This window comes from Enoplosus armatus, chromosome 24 (genome assembly GCF_043641665.1).
Source record: "Enoplosus armatus isolate fEnoArm2 chromosome 24, fEnoArm2.hap1, whole genome shotgun sequence".
Taxonomy (NCBI): domain Eukaryota; kingdom Metazoa; phylum Chordata; class Actinopteri; order Centrarchiformes; family Enoplosidae; genus Enoplosus; species Enoplosus armatus.
In genome coordinates, this window is record NC_092203.1 from 7,174,583 (window position 1) to 7,188,918 (window position 14,336).

The 14,336-nt window shown below is 43.7% G+C and overlaps 2 protein-coding genes across 3 annotated transcripts; both read left to right on the forward strand.

The window, feature by feature from the left end:
• Positions 1-323: 323 nt before the first annotated feature.
• Positions 324-8,652, forward strand: LOC139306651 (ribose-phosphate pyrophosphokinase 2). Of its 2 annotated transcripts, none has more exons than XM_070930560.1 (7): positions 324-582; positions 4,398-4,582; positions 6,121-6,227; positions 6,446-6,570; positions 6,662-6,835; positions 7,009-7,168; positions 7,444-8,652. In XM_070930560.1, exons 1-7 carry the CDS (start codon positions 461-463, stop codon positions 7,534-7,536), a joined length of 966 nt encoding a protein of 321 aa, XP_070786661.1. In that variant the 5' UTR covers positions 324-460; the 3' UTR covers positions 7,537-8,652. The 2 variants fall into 2 exon arrangements, with proteins under 2 accessions (XP_070786661.1, XP_070786660.1); XM_070930559.1 differs by having other exon boundaries at positions 4,398-4,581; positions 6,129-6,227.
• A 1,255-nt stretch (positions 8,653-9,907) lies between these two features.
• On the forward strand, positions 9,908-12,306 carry LOC139306637 (thymosin beta-12). Its single transcript, XM_070930541.1, has 3 exons — positions 9,908-9,975; positions 11,082-11,194; positions 11,362-12,306. The coding sequence occupies exons 2-3, from the start codon at positions 11,095-11,097 to the stop codon at positions 11,391-11,393; spliced, it is 132 nt and encodes a 43-aa protein (XP_070786642.1). The 5' UTR covers positions 9,908-9,975; positions 11,082-11,094; the 3' UTR covers positions 11,394-12,306.
• The last annotated feature ends 2,030 nt before the right edge of the window (positions 12,307-14,336 follow it).

A 14,336-nucleotide genomic window follows, 5' to 3' on the forward strand; every position in this document is an offset into this window, starting at 1 on the left:
AATAGTGAAGTAAAATAAGACTTACAATACAAAAAAATACAACATAAAAGAATAAAATAGAGCATCATCAGGTACAATTACATAAAATATATAAAAGAGTCAATCAAAAGCACATTTATATAAGTGGGGTTTTATTTAAAATAGATGAATCGTGTGTTAATCTCAGAAATGTGCGTTTGTGTGTTTAGTAAACAAAGCAGCAGCGTAATAAGTGTACATGTGTCAGTGGACTACTACACTGTCCAATGAGGGGAGGGCACTTCCCTTTTACCATGCAAATACTGACCTGATATTTCCTCTCTGCCCACTGTCCCCACTGCTGCACCAGTGCAATGCCAAGGCTACAACATTAGCAAGCTAATTTTCCCATTTTCATAACCCTTAAGTGGGGAAGCCTCTCGTGTTTTCTTTACTCTTCTTTCTTGTCTTTTCTCGACAAAGCTGCAGCGGGTTTTCGGACATGCCTAACATCGTGCTTTTTAGCGGGAGCTCCCACCACGACCTGTCCCAGAAAGTGGCTGATCGGCTGGGACTGGAGCTGGGGAAAGTGATAACGAAGAAGTTCAGCAACCAGGAGACATGGCGAGTAGATTTTTAATCTGTATACGACGCTTATTGTTCGCTCGGCTTTTGACAGCTTCACGTTTAAAGCATTAGCTGCAGATTTTTTGTCGGTAGAGCGGATAGCTGTTCGTGTTGCTTCAGCCTCGGTATCACATGTGGGTAGGTTAGCTTGAAGCTAACAATAGTTTACTATTCAGCGGGCAGCTACACGTGACTAGCTAGCCACATGTAAACACACCAGGCTAGCAAGCTTATAGCAAGCTAACTCCAGTGTGTCCTTTATCGGACGGCTTTGCTAGCCCATTATTATTTTCATTGAGTTTTTGATTAGCACACGTGCCTGGTTTGTGTAACCGTTTAAACCGACCCAAACTGGCAGAACCAGAGTAGCTGTGAAGTTACGCAACGTTATGTTTTGTTCGCTGCGTATCTTGCTAACGACGCTAACGGTGCGTCTGTTTCCCGTGTGATGGGTGATTACGGAGGAGGCACTTGAGGTGTCGGGCCAAATTTCGTACGTGTTGCAAAGTGTTCCCCCGAGCCCATTCTGTGAGTCTAAACTATGTAGAATAACCCCACACACGATAAGGAAGGGGTGCTTGTTTTATTGCTCCGTTAAAATGTTAAATCTGAGCTATAAAGCTGCTCGTTTTGAAGTGGGAACAGGTTGTTACGGGTCTACCAAATTTGACGTGACACCTTAACGCCTTCACCTAGCTAGCTGGGTACTGTTAGCTAGCTTCAGCCCTGAAACCTGTGGATGTGATTAAAAATTGATACAGACATTGGTACATCTACTTAAACACTGGTTCAGACACCATTGTTGTCCAGTTTCTGCCGTAAAAATAGCACGACAATCGGGGAATACCGTGTCCGATAATGGATGCTGGTTAGCTTACTGTCGTTTAACATTAATTTACGTTAGCAAACAATAATATGGCTTACAAGCATATGACAGGGTTTGACACAACAAAACAAACAACTACAACCACAGCAGTCACTTAAACAGAGGTATTAAATGCCAGATGTTGTCTCTAAACTAAGAAGATAACTTGCAGCAGCTCTCCAGTTAGATAAGAATAAAGTTACTGATAGGTAGCTCTTATGACTGCCTGATTTGATCGGAAAGTTAGTTACCTCCCCAGTGCTTAAATCACATGCAGTTCATTTGAACTCATTTCCAAAGCCAAGTTGACCATTAGTCGAATCACTGTCTGCACGCTAGCAGCCAGCCTCGTTTAATATTAGCATTATGAGGGACTTTTATTACTTTATCGCCTCAAACAGAGTTTGCTAAGGTCGTGCAACTTGTTTGAACCCTCCTGCATGATGACCTTTTGACTTCATGACCTGTTTGCTTGTCTTTTTTGACCTGAACCCACCACAACACTGTTTGTCCGATGCAGCTTTAAACTCAGCATATACTTTAATGTATTTGTGGCCATTCGGCTTTCCAACCATCTCCTCTAAGTGCATTTTATTCTCTTTTCATTCAGTAATAGGAAGCCATGCGCTGCATTAATGTGTTTTGTGATCCTGTGGCTCAGTGAACACAGCATTAACTTGAGTTGGTTTTTATTCCCGCTGGGGTCACTCACTGCATTGTAATGCACTCTGGATAAAAGCATCCACCGAACAGCATATGTTTGGTAATCTTTTCTTTTCATGAGAACTAAAGAGTGTGCTGCAACGCTACAGTTTCCTTGATTAATCAGGGTCGGAGCTGGAAAAGGTGTCCTGACCCCCTTTATCCCCTGTAAGACCCTCTCTGCTGGTGATGTTTCCACCCACAACTCTAAAATCCAGGGAAAACTCTGATTATCCGTGCTGAGGCTTCTCTCTAGGGAACACAGCTGTTTGGACGACACAAAGTGCAAAACAAAGATTATTTTCTCATCCTCGCAGACAAACGGGGAGGTGAGAGCGGTACGCTAATGACAGCTCTTCTCACAGCTCCGACACAGGTTGTGCCAGGTGACTTGGTCAAAGACCAACGCAGATGGAGTGGATTCTTGGGAATTAAACCGCGGGAAGACTTTGTGCGTCCAAATACTACTTTTATAATATACTTTTTTTTATTGACACTGACTTGTAATGTGTCTGAGCATAATTGCTCTAGTTTAAGGCGGTGATACAAATTTATTGTTTATATGCAACATTATAATCAAAGAACAGGACGGTTGAAAACACTCTGATAAACAGTATATTCAGGATGCATTGTTGATATGTCCATGATGTGGCTCCTCTGTTTGTCTTTCTATGTATGGAAGAAGTCACCTTCCAGCATTGTGCCACCTCGACTGCTGTTTAATTTTAGCATCTGTGGCAGGAAATGTTTTGCTCGAGGTGGTGGCTGTTCATCCTGAATGCCTGAACATACAGTTTGCACATTTTTGCTGTTTCTGCCAGATTTCTGTGTCGAAGTCGATGCAGAGCTGTGGTCTTCTCTCCTCTGGCATGAAGGAAGTGTTTGAGGTTACCAGCAGACTTCCATTACTGATTTACAGAGCAATATATACTATGTAATAATGTAATACAGTCTGTGCTCATATGAATCAGCGGCAATTAACTTTTATTTTTAGTTTGATATGCAGATTATTTTCTCGATTAATCATTAAGTTTATTAATTATACACAAAACTTAGGTGATGTCTTCAGATTGCTTGTTTTATCCGACCATTTGTCTAAATTAAAATGTATTATAATTAAATAAATAGGTTATGAAAATGTTTGCAGATTTTGTAGATCGATTAATTGACTAATCATTTCAGCTCTATAATAAAATGTTAGCTGATGTTAGGGCTAGGTATTGAACCTTAATACTTTCTTGGTACTGACCAAACAGAGAGTCCCTGATTTATATAATAATTTTAAACTATTTTATTATGGCAGAGTTCTTGTGCGGCTGCTTGTGTTTTTAAAAGGAAGCACTCAAAGTAAGCTATTTAAAGGTGTTGTCTTGGTATTTGTTGTTTGGTTGTTGTGGATGGAGCTGAAACTATTAGTTGATTATATTTGTCTTTTTGTGGCAGCCTTTATTCACAGCGATTCCCTACCTTTACTGGCAGGTCCAGGCTGATATGTAAGAGCTGGCCTCTCTTTAAAAAAAAAAAAAACACAGGCCCCTTGTGACCGGCCGACTCTCACTCTTTACAACTGTACATGTCCAGTGATCACATGACTCGGGGCTGGAGGGACCTGGTCATGCCCCACAGAGGAATGTTTCTCACACACATGCTGTCTGTGGCAGGTTGACTGTGTGTGTGAGGCTTGTTGTGATAGTGTCACCGGTGTTGCATGGTGTTCGGGCATACACCGATTATACACAGATTACTTTACTTGCCCACCGTTGTTTTGCTTTTTTAAAAAATTGAAACAAAACCCATTTAGTTCATTTTTGCATATAACCACCCTCGTTCATCAAATAAACTCTTAATTTGTAAAATATTAAGCATGTCATCAGTACGTCAGAATTATTCCTCACCGTGGCATCTCTAATCCTCAGATGAGCAGAGGGACTCGGCCCAAACTTGTTTCTTAAAGTTCAAGGCAGCACTGTCATACATAACTTTGTAGAGAGTCAAAGCTGAGTGGGTGAACACTCACTGCTCATGAATGTATCATTGGAGCTTAATGATCATAAGATAAACGGCATGACGTTTGAATCTGGACAGGATTATTGCAAAATGTTAGAAAGCGATTTCAATATGATGGTCTTTCTGTTGTTGCTTGTCAATGAAGGTTTGTTGAAGTCACTCATGACTCACTCAAGTCACTTTGCTCTTGAGTCCGAGCTCCAAAGCTGACACGTTTCCCGTCTTGTTGTCCAAACAGTGTGGAAATCGGGGAAAGCGTGCGCGGCGAGGACGTGTACATCGTGCAGAGCGGCTGTGGCGAAATTAACGACAACCTAATGGAGCTGCTAATTATGATCAATGCCTGCAAGATTGCCTCCTCGTCCCGCGTCACCGCCGTCATCCCCTGCTTCCCCTACGCCCGGCAGGACAAGAAGGACAAGGTAGAGACAGACACACACACACACACACACACACACACACTACAACACACACTACAAGTATGCTAGTATTTACCTCCCCTATTAGCATTTATAAAATGGTATGTAAACATGTAATAAATGATATATAACACACAGTATTTTACTTGTAAGCAGATATAAGTGTATTCATGTATTTGTCAACTATAACTCCTGTGGGTTGCTGTATAAACAGATAATGACATTAATTAACACTTAAAATGTCCTTACATCTACATTACAGTTTGTTATAGCTCATGTATTAAATGTTTATATACTGCTTATAAATGCTAAATAGGAGAGGGATTAAAGTAAAGTGGCTCCACCTTAAAATGAGTGATGAAAGTTAGTATTTCCCCCGCAGCGCTGCAGGTATTGATGAGAGCATTCAGTCACGTGTTACTGCACAATTTGAGCCTTTTGCTGCTGTCGGATAATCTGAAATTGACACATCAGACATTCCAGCAGGCCGAGAAACTGGTTCACGCAAACCTGCTTATCTTGTAAATCATTATCTCGTGTTGCCTCTGTTTTTGTGTAACTACGACAACAGGTCAGGTCCACGAGGAGCAACGAGAGAGCTGCGGTTTTCAACCAGTGAGCACCTGGAGGGAATTATTATCCTCCTCTCCTGTTACTCCTCTTTGCTTTCTCTCTGCCTGCACACAAGCGCCTGTTATGCAATACGTTTTTTTACTCACATGAGAGTGTAACATGTGAGGGTCAAAGCTCTGTGAACACTTGGGTTTACCTCATCCACATGTTGAGGGTTACGGGGGAGTTTTCAGACAGCCAGGCCTCCTGCAGGACGGTTTATCTCAAGCTGTAGAGTCATTATTGTTTGATTATAGTCTTTCACTAAACAAATGTGGGATTTCAAACTGGAAAATGAGCATAAAATGGCCCTCACGTCCTTTCAATTTACTGTAAAACGGTTCAAAAAAGATTTTTTTTAAACGTATTTGTTGGAGTGCACAATGACTTTTTACTGAGCTGCATGTGTTTCAAATAATTGATCTAATCACGTTAAGTCTGATCTCTTGACTCGGTTCACACCTCCTCCGTTTATCCTGTTGCAGTGAGCGTCTCGTCGGCCTCAATTTTCTCAAGCAAAGCTCCGCCGTCGTCTCCAGGTAGTCGAGTGTTTTGTCAACACGGCCTGAAGTCCGGTGCCTGACGTGTACATCTACGCTGTGTTTGCTTTAGCCTGCGGCGACAGCGAGGCCTAGATTTTTTTTTTTAGAGTGGCTGACCGTAATGGAAAGGTCGCAGGTAAAGTTTGGCCAGCGGCTACAAGTCCTGACAAAATGTCCTTGAGTAGGACAGAGCAGCCTGGCGGTGTTTTTACTTTTCAATGTCGTATATAGACGAATTTTAGAGACCTTAAGTGACGGAGAGTTTAAATCAGTTGATATGCACTACAAGTTGACACAAAAAGGACGCATTAAAAAAAGAAAAAGGAAAACTTCTTAAGTTAACATTTTCTTCTTACTTACTCAACTCAAGCGACTGTGTCTTGATGCTTGTCCCAGAGTCGAGCACCCATATCAGCCAAGCTGGTGGCAAACATGTTGTCTGTGGCCGGCGCCGACCACATCATCACCATGGACCTCCACGCCTCACAGATCCAGGTTAGTACAACGTTGCTAAGATAGCTTCTGTTTTAATGAACACCACAGACCAGGATCCTTTGATGAAGGAATAAAGGGACTGTACTCATAATTGAAGTTAGTCGTGATTTGTTTCAAATAGGAAAAGTAATCTCAACCTGAAGGCGGTGTAATGTTTTCATATTGTTTAAGGTGTCTAGTTTTGTTTAGTTCATCAGCCTCTGTTGTTTTTGTTAAAGGGCTTTTTCGACATCGCTGTAGACAACCTTTATGCAGAGCCCGCTGTTCTGCAGTGGATCAGAGAAAATATTCCAGAGTGGAAAAACTGTATCATTGTGTCTCCAGATGCCGGCGGAGCAAAACGGTAAGATGCTGTGAGATTACTCGATTCCAGGAGATGAGGTGTTAAATGGCTCTGCATACTGACTGGGTCTCTCCACCTGTCCTCTGTCCAGCGTGACGTCCATCGCGGACCGTCTGAACGTGGACTTTGCCCTCATCCACAAAGAGAGGAAGAAGGCTAACGAAGTGGACCGCATGGTGCTGGTGGGTGACGTCAAGGACCGCGTGGCCATCCTGGTGGACGACATGGCCGACACCTGTGGCACCATCTGCCACGCTGCCGACAAGTCAGTGTCATTTCAATCCTGTCAGTCTGTTCAGTTGTGAAGGAGACGAGCGTTTATCTGAATTTAAATTGTGTGCAGACTTTGGGTAACATCTTTTCATCCATTAAAGAAAGAAAGCTTGAAAAGAAGAAAGAAAATACATTAATTTTACATGTTTGTTGTTTCTCCTTCAGGCTGATCGATGCTGGTGCCGTGAAGGTCTACGCCATCCTCACGCACGGCATTTTCTCCGGTCCGGCCATCTCTCGCATCAACAGCGCCCCGTTCGAGGCCGTGGTGGTGACCAACACCATCCCACAGGAAGAGAAGATGAAGGCGTGCCCGAAAATACAGGTGAACGTCTCACAGAAACACACTTGAATATGTGCCATGCGTTCGTTTTCAGGGCTGTAAAACACTTCAGCAGCTACGTGTTTATTTGATGTATCACTGTGAATGGCCGGTACTTTGTAGTTTGTCTCCCATAACGATTATAGTCTTAAATGTACTTTACATACAAAATGTAACCATGACAACAATAGTGACATCAAGTGGTTTAAGTATTCGTTTCTACAGGGTTGAAACTAGTTCCCTTTTTTGTTTAATTGTTGTTGACTTGTTTGCTCCAGGTCATCGACATCTCCATGATCCTGGCGGAGGCGATCAGGAGAACCCACAACGGCGAGTCAGTGTCCTACCTCTTCAGCCACGTACCTTTGTAAAGAACGAGAGGGGGCGGCCCCCCCTCTCCCCCTCGTCAGGCCACTCGGCTGGCACTTTTTGCCACATATTCTCCAGAAAGGCTCGGGAAAAAAAAAAGAGCCCGATGGTTTTCTTTGGCCAACCCCATGTGACTGCTTAAAGGTCACGTCCACACATTTTCTCTGACATTTTCACCCAGGAGACAGAGCGAAGATCACTTCCTTCTCTGAAGACCAACTTTGTATTTATGAGTATCTCTCTTTTTTTCTTCTTCTCTTTTTTCAGTTTCAGTCTTGCCAACCTTGAACTCCTGAGGCCTGGCCTTCACTTTAACCAAAGGGTCCATTAACATTATTTGTACCACATACTCTTTAAATTAAGCATTCCACTAGTTTATATGATTAGAAATATTTTGACCCGTTCTGCTTCACAAAGTAATAAAAGATGGTAAAAAATGTGAAAAGATGTGCACCTTTCCCCCTCAAGTGTTTGCTTTAACAGCTGCTAAAAGATAATATAGCCTAACCCTTAACTAGCTAATGCTGTATTGACTGTAATAGTTTATGCTTACCGCTATCATCAGGCCACATACAGTAGTTTTAAAAGCTGCACCAAGTGGAAACGTGTTGAGTAAAAATAGGGAACATTTAGTTTACTCACTTTTTCAGGGTTTTTCTAATGAGCCTCATGAATGTGCTGATGTGTCTTACCTCTGCAGTGTCTCCCACACGAAGCTGCTGTCAACCCTCTCCTTCACTACTTATAATTGTGCTAAAAAAGCTATGAAATCAAGTGACTGCTCTCCAAACTCTGACGGGTCTGTTGTTGATTGGAAGTGTCTGATACGAGGTGTAGTGGGTGCTTCACCCATGTTCCAAAAGGTCATGAAAGCAAATTGAGCCTGAAGCTTAATGATAGTGTTAAGATTTAAAACGTGATTTGTCACAGAAATGGTGTAATTGTCATCACAGCTGTAATGGGTCACTTGCGTTCGAATGAGGCAGGTTTCACTGTTTGCCTGTTGGTGGATTAAAAAAAGTTGGGTGGAAAAGTGTGATATTTTTTTTTTTATATATATATATGTAACACTTCAAGCTGTTTCTTTGACAATAAAGCTTTGACAATGGCGTACAGATGCACTGCCTTTGCTTTCCTTGTGTCGCCAATAATGCTGCGTCCTACACTTCCCATAATGCAACTGAATAACATCTCTGCACAAGGTCAATGCCAACATCCTTCAAACTCTACATCCCCAGTCTGTCACATGGACTGTCTTTGAAAATGTTTAGTGTCTGAGCCCAACTCGATGACATCACTGTGACATCATCAGGGTTATTTCCTTCAGAAAGCGGCTCCGGAGCCACAGACGACGTTACACAGCTGTTTTTACAGGTTGATTAGCATTAATTATGACTAGTGATGTTTATGCCTTAAATTAGTGGAGTTTCCTTTATTAGGTACATGATGAATAAATGAATAAATCCAGATGGCTCTGGAACAAAACTAAACAAAATAAAAGATGTGGCTGAAACCTCTGGAAAAATTCCAGGAAGTGGACTTTTAAAGTAAAATATAAAAATTGTACATAACTAAGTTTTCAGGTACTTGTACTTTACTTGAATATTTCCATTTTCTGCTGCTTCACACTTCTACTTTTCCCACTGTATTTATCTGACAGCTGGAGTAACTTTTTAGAATAAATTTTTACATAAAAAACGAAAACAGTGCTTTGTTTGTGACCTCTTACGTCATGGTTTTATTGATGCCATTCGCTCATCTGAGGTCAAAGGTCATGAACACCTTGCCTGAAACTGAAAGAAAATGTACATTCTTGAGAGCTTGTGGGTAGTAAAAATGTAAAATGATGAAGTACTTGGAGAATCTGAGATATTCAGGGATGAAATGTTGACGCTCTCATGATGTTGCATGTTAACCCGCCACCAGGGGGAGCCCTTTCTGCATTACTGAGCAGCCAGAGCTGCTGCAGACAGATAAAAGTAATGAGGAGGAACAATGTGCCATTGAAGTCACTACAGAGTGGTTTTTAGATGAAATGCAGTTGAACTGATGGTGTCTTTTAAGTAAAACAGCTGTAGTGGTGGTAAACAGAGGTGGAGGGACACCATGCTGACATAAAACAGTGATAACAGCGGAGGTGGAGTGAACCACTCAGCACCACATGGATACTGTAGAGCATAGAAACACAGAACATGGATTTATTGTGCTTTCTCTCCTCCGGGAGGTGATAATATGAGGCTCCTTTCAGGGGGTTCAGTGTTTGGTTTCAGCATGAGGGTGCAGGGTTTGGGCCTCTCCAGCAGGGGGACACGGAGGACGGGGACTGGTGATGTCAGATGTCATTAGCATATTTCTGACTATATCTAATGCTTGCGCAAAGACGCGCCACTACTGCTGCAACGCACTGAACAGAGACCTTCCAGCCAACAGCCGCCTCTCTGGTAAGCCCCATTCAACAAATCATTTCACTGACTTTATTCAGCTTTCTTGACTGCAGCTAGAGAGAAGAACTGAGGTGAATGTGAGGAGTGTGATCCAGGCGCTGATGAAGATGTGCCAAACAGACTACCAGGGACAAAAGAGAGGATAATGTGGGCATTTAAGTGAAAGCAGCTCGTTTTAGTGTTTGAAAAGCTCATATCAGGGTGTAGAGTGACAGCAGGGGAAGCATGTGAGGCATGTCTTTGTCTTCATATCTGTTTCCTTTGTTGCCGTTTGTGGTCGAGCTTCCTGCGCCTGGTTCCGTTATTTTCAGGATGCGTTAACGCGCTTTGTTAGCCTCCGAGCACGCCCTGTTTCTGAGTCTATTTTGAAATTGTGGAGTTGAACTTGGATTTTAAAGAGCAAGATGAATGTGCACAGCGCCAATCTGGGCGGTGGTTCCTTCAGATTGCACCCCAGGGGAGAAGTACGTGACAAGTGAATTTGCGGATGTTGCACAGCCTCCATGTGGAAAGCCCCCGCGTGGACTCATAAATCAATATGCTGCCTCCAGATTTATTCCTCCAATGTTATTTTTAAAGAATATCTGCACATTTGCATCATTTTTTTCATATTTCTTTCTGTCTCGCGCTGCCCAGCATGGGAACTCCTATTGTTATGTAAATGTCGGGTTTGGACGCCTCGGACTGGCTGCATTGTCTGGAGCAGCCTGCCCCCCCCCCCCTGTGTGTAACATCCCGGGCTGCGTGTTGAATAACGGCATGGATGGCAGTCACATCACGCAGGGCAGAGCCGCAGGCGAACAAAAGGAGGCAGGACGCATCCGCGCACATTAGAGGGAAAAGTAGTCTGCGGTTGCGCATGTAGTTAAACTGAACAACTGATTTCTGGCCGCTGAGGTTTTAGGCAACGCCCTTCCACTGATAAAAAGTCTGTGTGAAGCGCATGCTCCAGGGCTCTTTTAATACATGAACACTGTAGAAGCCTTCTAAATACACATTATTGCTGCATCTTTATGTAACCGCTGAGCCTGGCCGGTTGTTGCAGCTTTAACACATTTTATTTGGCATGTTTTTAAGTGTCTGCTCTCTCTCGGATCTCACAGACCATCTGCAACAATGAGTGACAAACCCGACATTTCAGAAGTGACCACCTTCGACAAGACCAAGCTGAAGAAGACAGAGACGCAGGAGAAGAATCCCCTGCCTACAAAAGAAAGTAAGGCTCAAATTCCTGCAGTCAGGGGCGGTGGGACGGGGTGGGGGTGGAGGGTGGAGGGGGCTGCATTATGTCACATTTTTCCTGTTTACCAACACCTGTGTAGAAAAAGGAGCTCGGCACAGTAGGTTTTTCTAACATCTCCTTCCCTCTCTCCTCCTCCACAGCCATCGAACAGGAGAAGGCAACGGAGTCGTGAAGCCCCTCCCTCCCATCATGCACTGTACAACCCCACCCCCCCACCTCCTCCTCCTCCTCCTCCCGCATTGCCTTGTTTTCAGTCACTTCTTTTAGCTGTATAACTTTGTAACCGAAATTATGAAACGACAACAATAACCACGCTGCACAGCCTGTGGACGGATGACGCCTTCACCCCGGGCGGTCGGGCCCCGTCCCCTCAGCGAACACCACCTGAAGCACCTTCATGCTCGTCCCGTGCGTCGGGGGGAGATGAGGAGGATTTGTCTGAGGCGGAGGGGGCTGCAGAAGGTGCACGTCTCCTCTTCAACACCACCTCAGCTACCAACATAGACGTGCAGCAGAGAGGCCTAAGGGAACGGGGCGTGGCCTGCGTGGAAGCTCGTCAACGTCTCACCACCGACACCCAACTTCCTGTGTGGCTGCTTTTGCGCCAAAGCTGAGGCGTCAAGCTTTTTTTTGTTTTTATTGTTTTTTCGTCTTCTAATTTTCGGAAATGCACAACTTTGTTTGTACGCTGGCCAAATGTAAATGCCCCAAAAATTGATACTGTTGTCTGCCACCATGTTTTTTTTTCTTTTGTATGTACACGAGGATAAAAAGTGTAACGGATTCCATCTAGTTCTGCGAGATGCTCAAATGGACCTTATTTACGGTTAAATTGTAACACCCTTTTGTCAGAGTGATTCGGGATAGCTTTTGTGTTGCAATCTGTCTCTGAATTGTCTCAAATGAGGAAAAGGTAAAAAAAAAAAAGAAAAGATAATACACCGGTAATTGATTCCATGTGTTTGCTTTCAACAGTAGATCAAAATTCTTTGGAGTTCCAGCAGTCATGTTACTCTGCCACAAACCATTACCAGAAATGGAAAACCGTGAAATGTTGTAATAAAAAAGAATTTGTTACTAAAGAATCAGACTGTGGAGTGCTTTTTCACATTCATCTGAACCAACGTCGCTGCACATTTTATTGCCGTTTCACATTTGCAAACGTTTCATATGACGTAGCTTCCTGGTAGACTGCTTGTCTTAGTCTAACCCACTTTTCACACTATCACATCTTCAGATGCCAAACAATCCTTTAGCGTTACTTAAGGGATGAGGCTGTGCACTATTGAAAGGCTTAAACGTCTCCACAGCAGGCCTCGCAGGGATTTACCAGCACAGTAAGGAAGTGTGTATCCCTGAAATGAAAGCTACTTGTTAGACCACCTGTCACGAAGGTCTTTCCTTGGAGAAGTTGTGATCATGACTGTCATGGAGCAAAATAGTCCAGGAAGTAGACCCTGCCCACTGATGCTAACTTCAGGCATAATTAAACTAAACTAAAGGCAGTTATTTCTTATCAGTGCCCTCTTATTTAAAAGAAAAAAAAAACAAGGTCTGTAACGTCGCTCTATTATCTGGTTTGATGCATTGTGAGCAGTGGCTTATGGGACAGCGTGCCCTGACCCAGAGTACAGGGTGTAGCCACAGCGGGAGATCTACTCAGCCCTTCGTCCTAAACTGCCTTTGTCCTAAATTAGCCACCGCCTACAAAGCCTTAATGTCATTAGCAAGACAGCGCTGACATTTCCTGTAAACAGCATGCATTGCAGCACCTATATGTAATAATACTATTTAATGAGATGCGACTGTTGTTTGGGGGAGGTCATCCCTCTCAGGAGTGTGATCACCTGGGACATAACTCCACATTTCTCAGCGTGTCAGACGCGTCTTTGTCACGGTATTTATTGTGTGTTTTCTGTGGCGGATAAACATTCAAAGTGTATCTTGCAGAGAGAAAGCATCATCGAAGTTGCTCAGCTCTTTTTTCCTTCCATGGAGAGATTGATCTCAGGCCACGTAACAGTCCGCAAATCTTGCATGTTAGTGTAAGTGGATTGGTGGTAAATCAGTTGCTCTTAATAAGGCATTAATCTGTACAGAGGAGGAGGAGGAGGAGGAGGAGGGGTAGTTGTGGAGGTTAGTGGGCTAGTGCAGGGAAGACCAAGCCAAAGCTTCACAGGTCCTCCCTCACATGGGATTAACACCTCCCGTCTCTCCTCTGCATGCTGCATGGCTCCACCACCAGAGCCTCCTGAGAAAGTGACAGAGGATTTAAGGTGGAGCAGCAGATGGGGTGGAGTCGCTGTCCAAGTGGGGATGTGTCAGCACCGAGCCTGTCGTGCGCCGACGGGTGCCCTGCCTGGTAACCCATGGCAACAGCTGCTGCTGAGTCATTTTTCTGGGGCTGGGCGGTCGGGTGCTCGTTATCCTCATGGAGGCTGCCTCTCCCTGGCAGGCGCTCGTCATTAAACCTGTCCTGTTGGCGTGCTTTGAATACTGAGGAGATTATGGACGCAGCACATTCTGCTCTGTTGTCTCAGTTTAGACATATTTGACCATCTGTCTCCTGCATCCTCTTGTCTCCACTGAAGGCATGTCTTTGAAACTGGCCTGATTAAATGAGGGATTGATTGATTATTGGTTTCCCAATGCACACATGCCATTGTTGAAGCTACTTTAGCGTGTTGTTGCACTGTGGGCTTGTGGATCTTTGTGCCCCTGATGGACTAGAGGTGACTAGCTGTGGTTAGCTTGTGGCCATGCTAGCGGCTTTAGCAGCTTTTGGGATAGAAACGTTGGTCGGTTGGTCAACCACTTTGGTCCAGGCTGAAATATCTCAACAACTCTTTGATGGATTGACATGAAATTTGGTACAAACGTTCATGGTTCTCAGAAGATGAATCCTAACGACTTTGGTGATCCCCTGACGTTTCCTCTAGCGCCACCATGAGGTTGACATCTTTGTTTTTTAGTGAAATATCTCAACAGCTATTGGATGGATTGCTGTTATATCTGACTCTTGTTTACAATCACTAGCTCTGTTGTTGGGGAGAACATAATTAACAGCCACATCTCAGCTCATCCACCAAGTGTTCCTTTGTTATCTGTGTTGTAT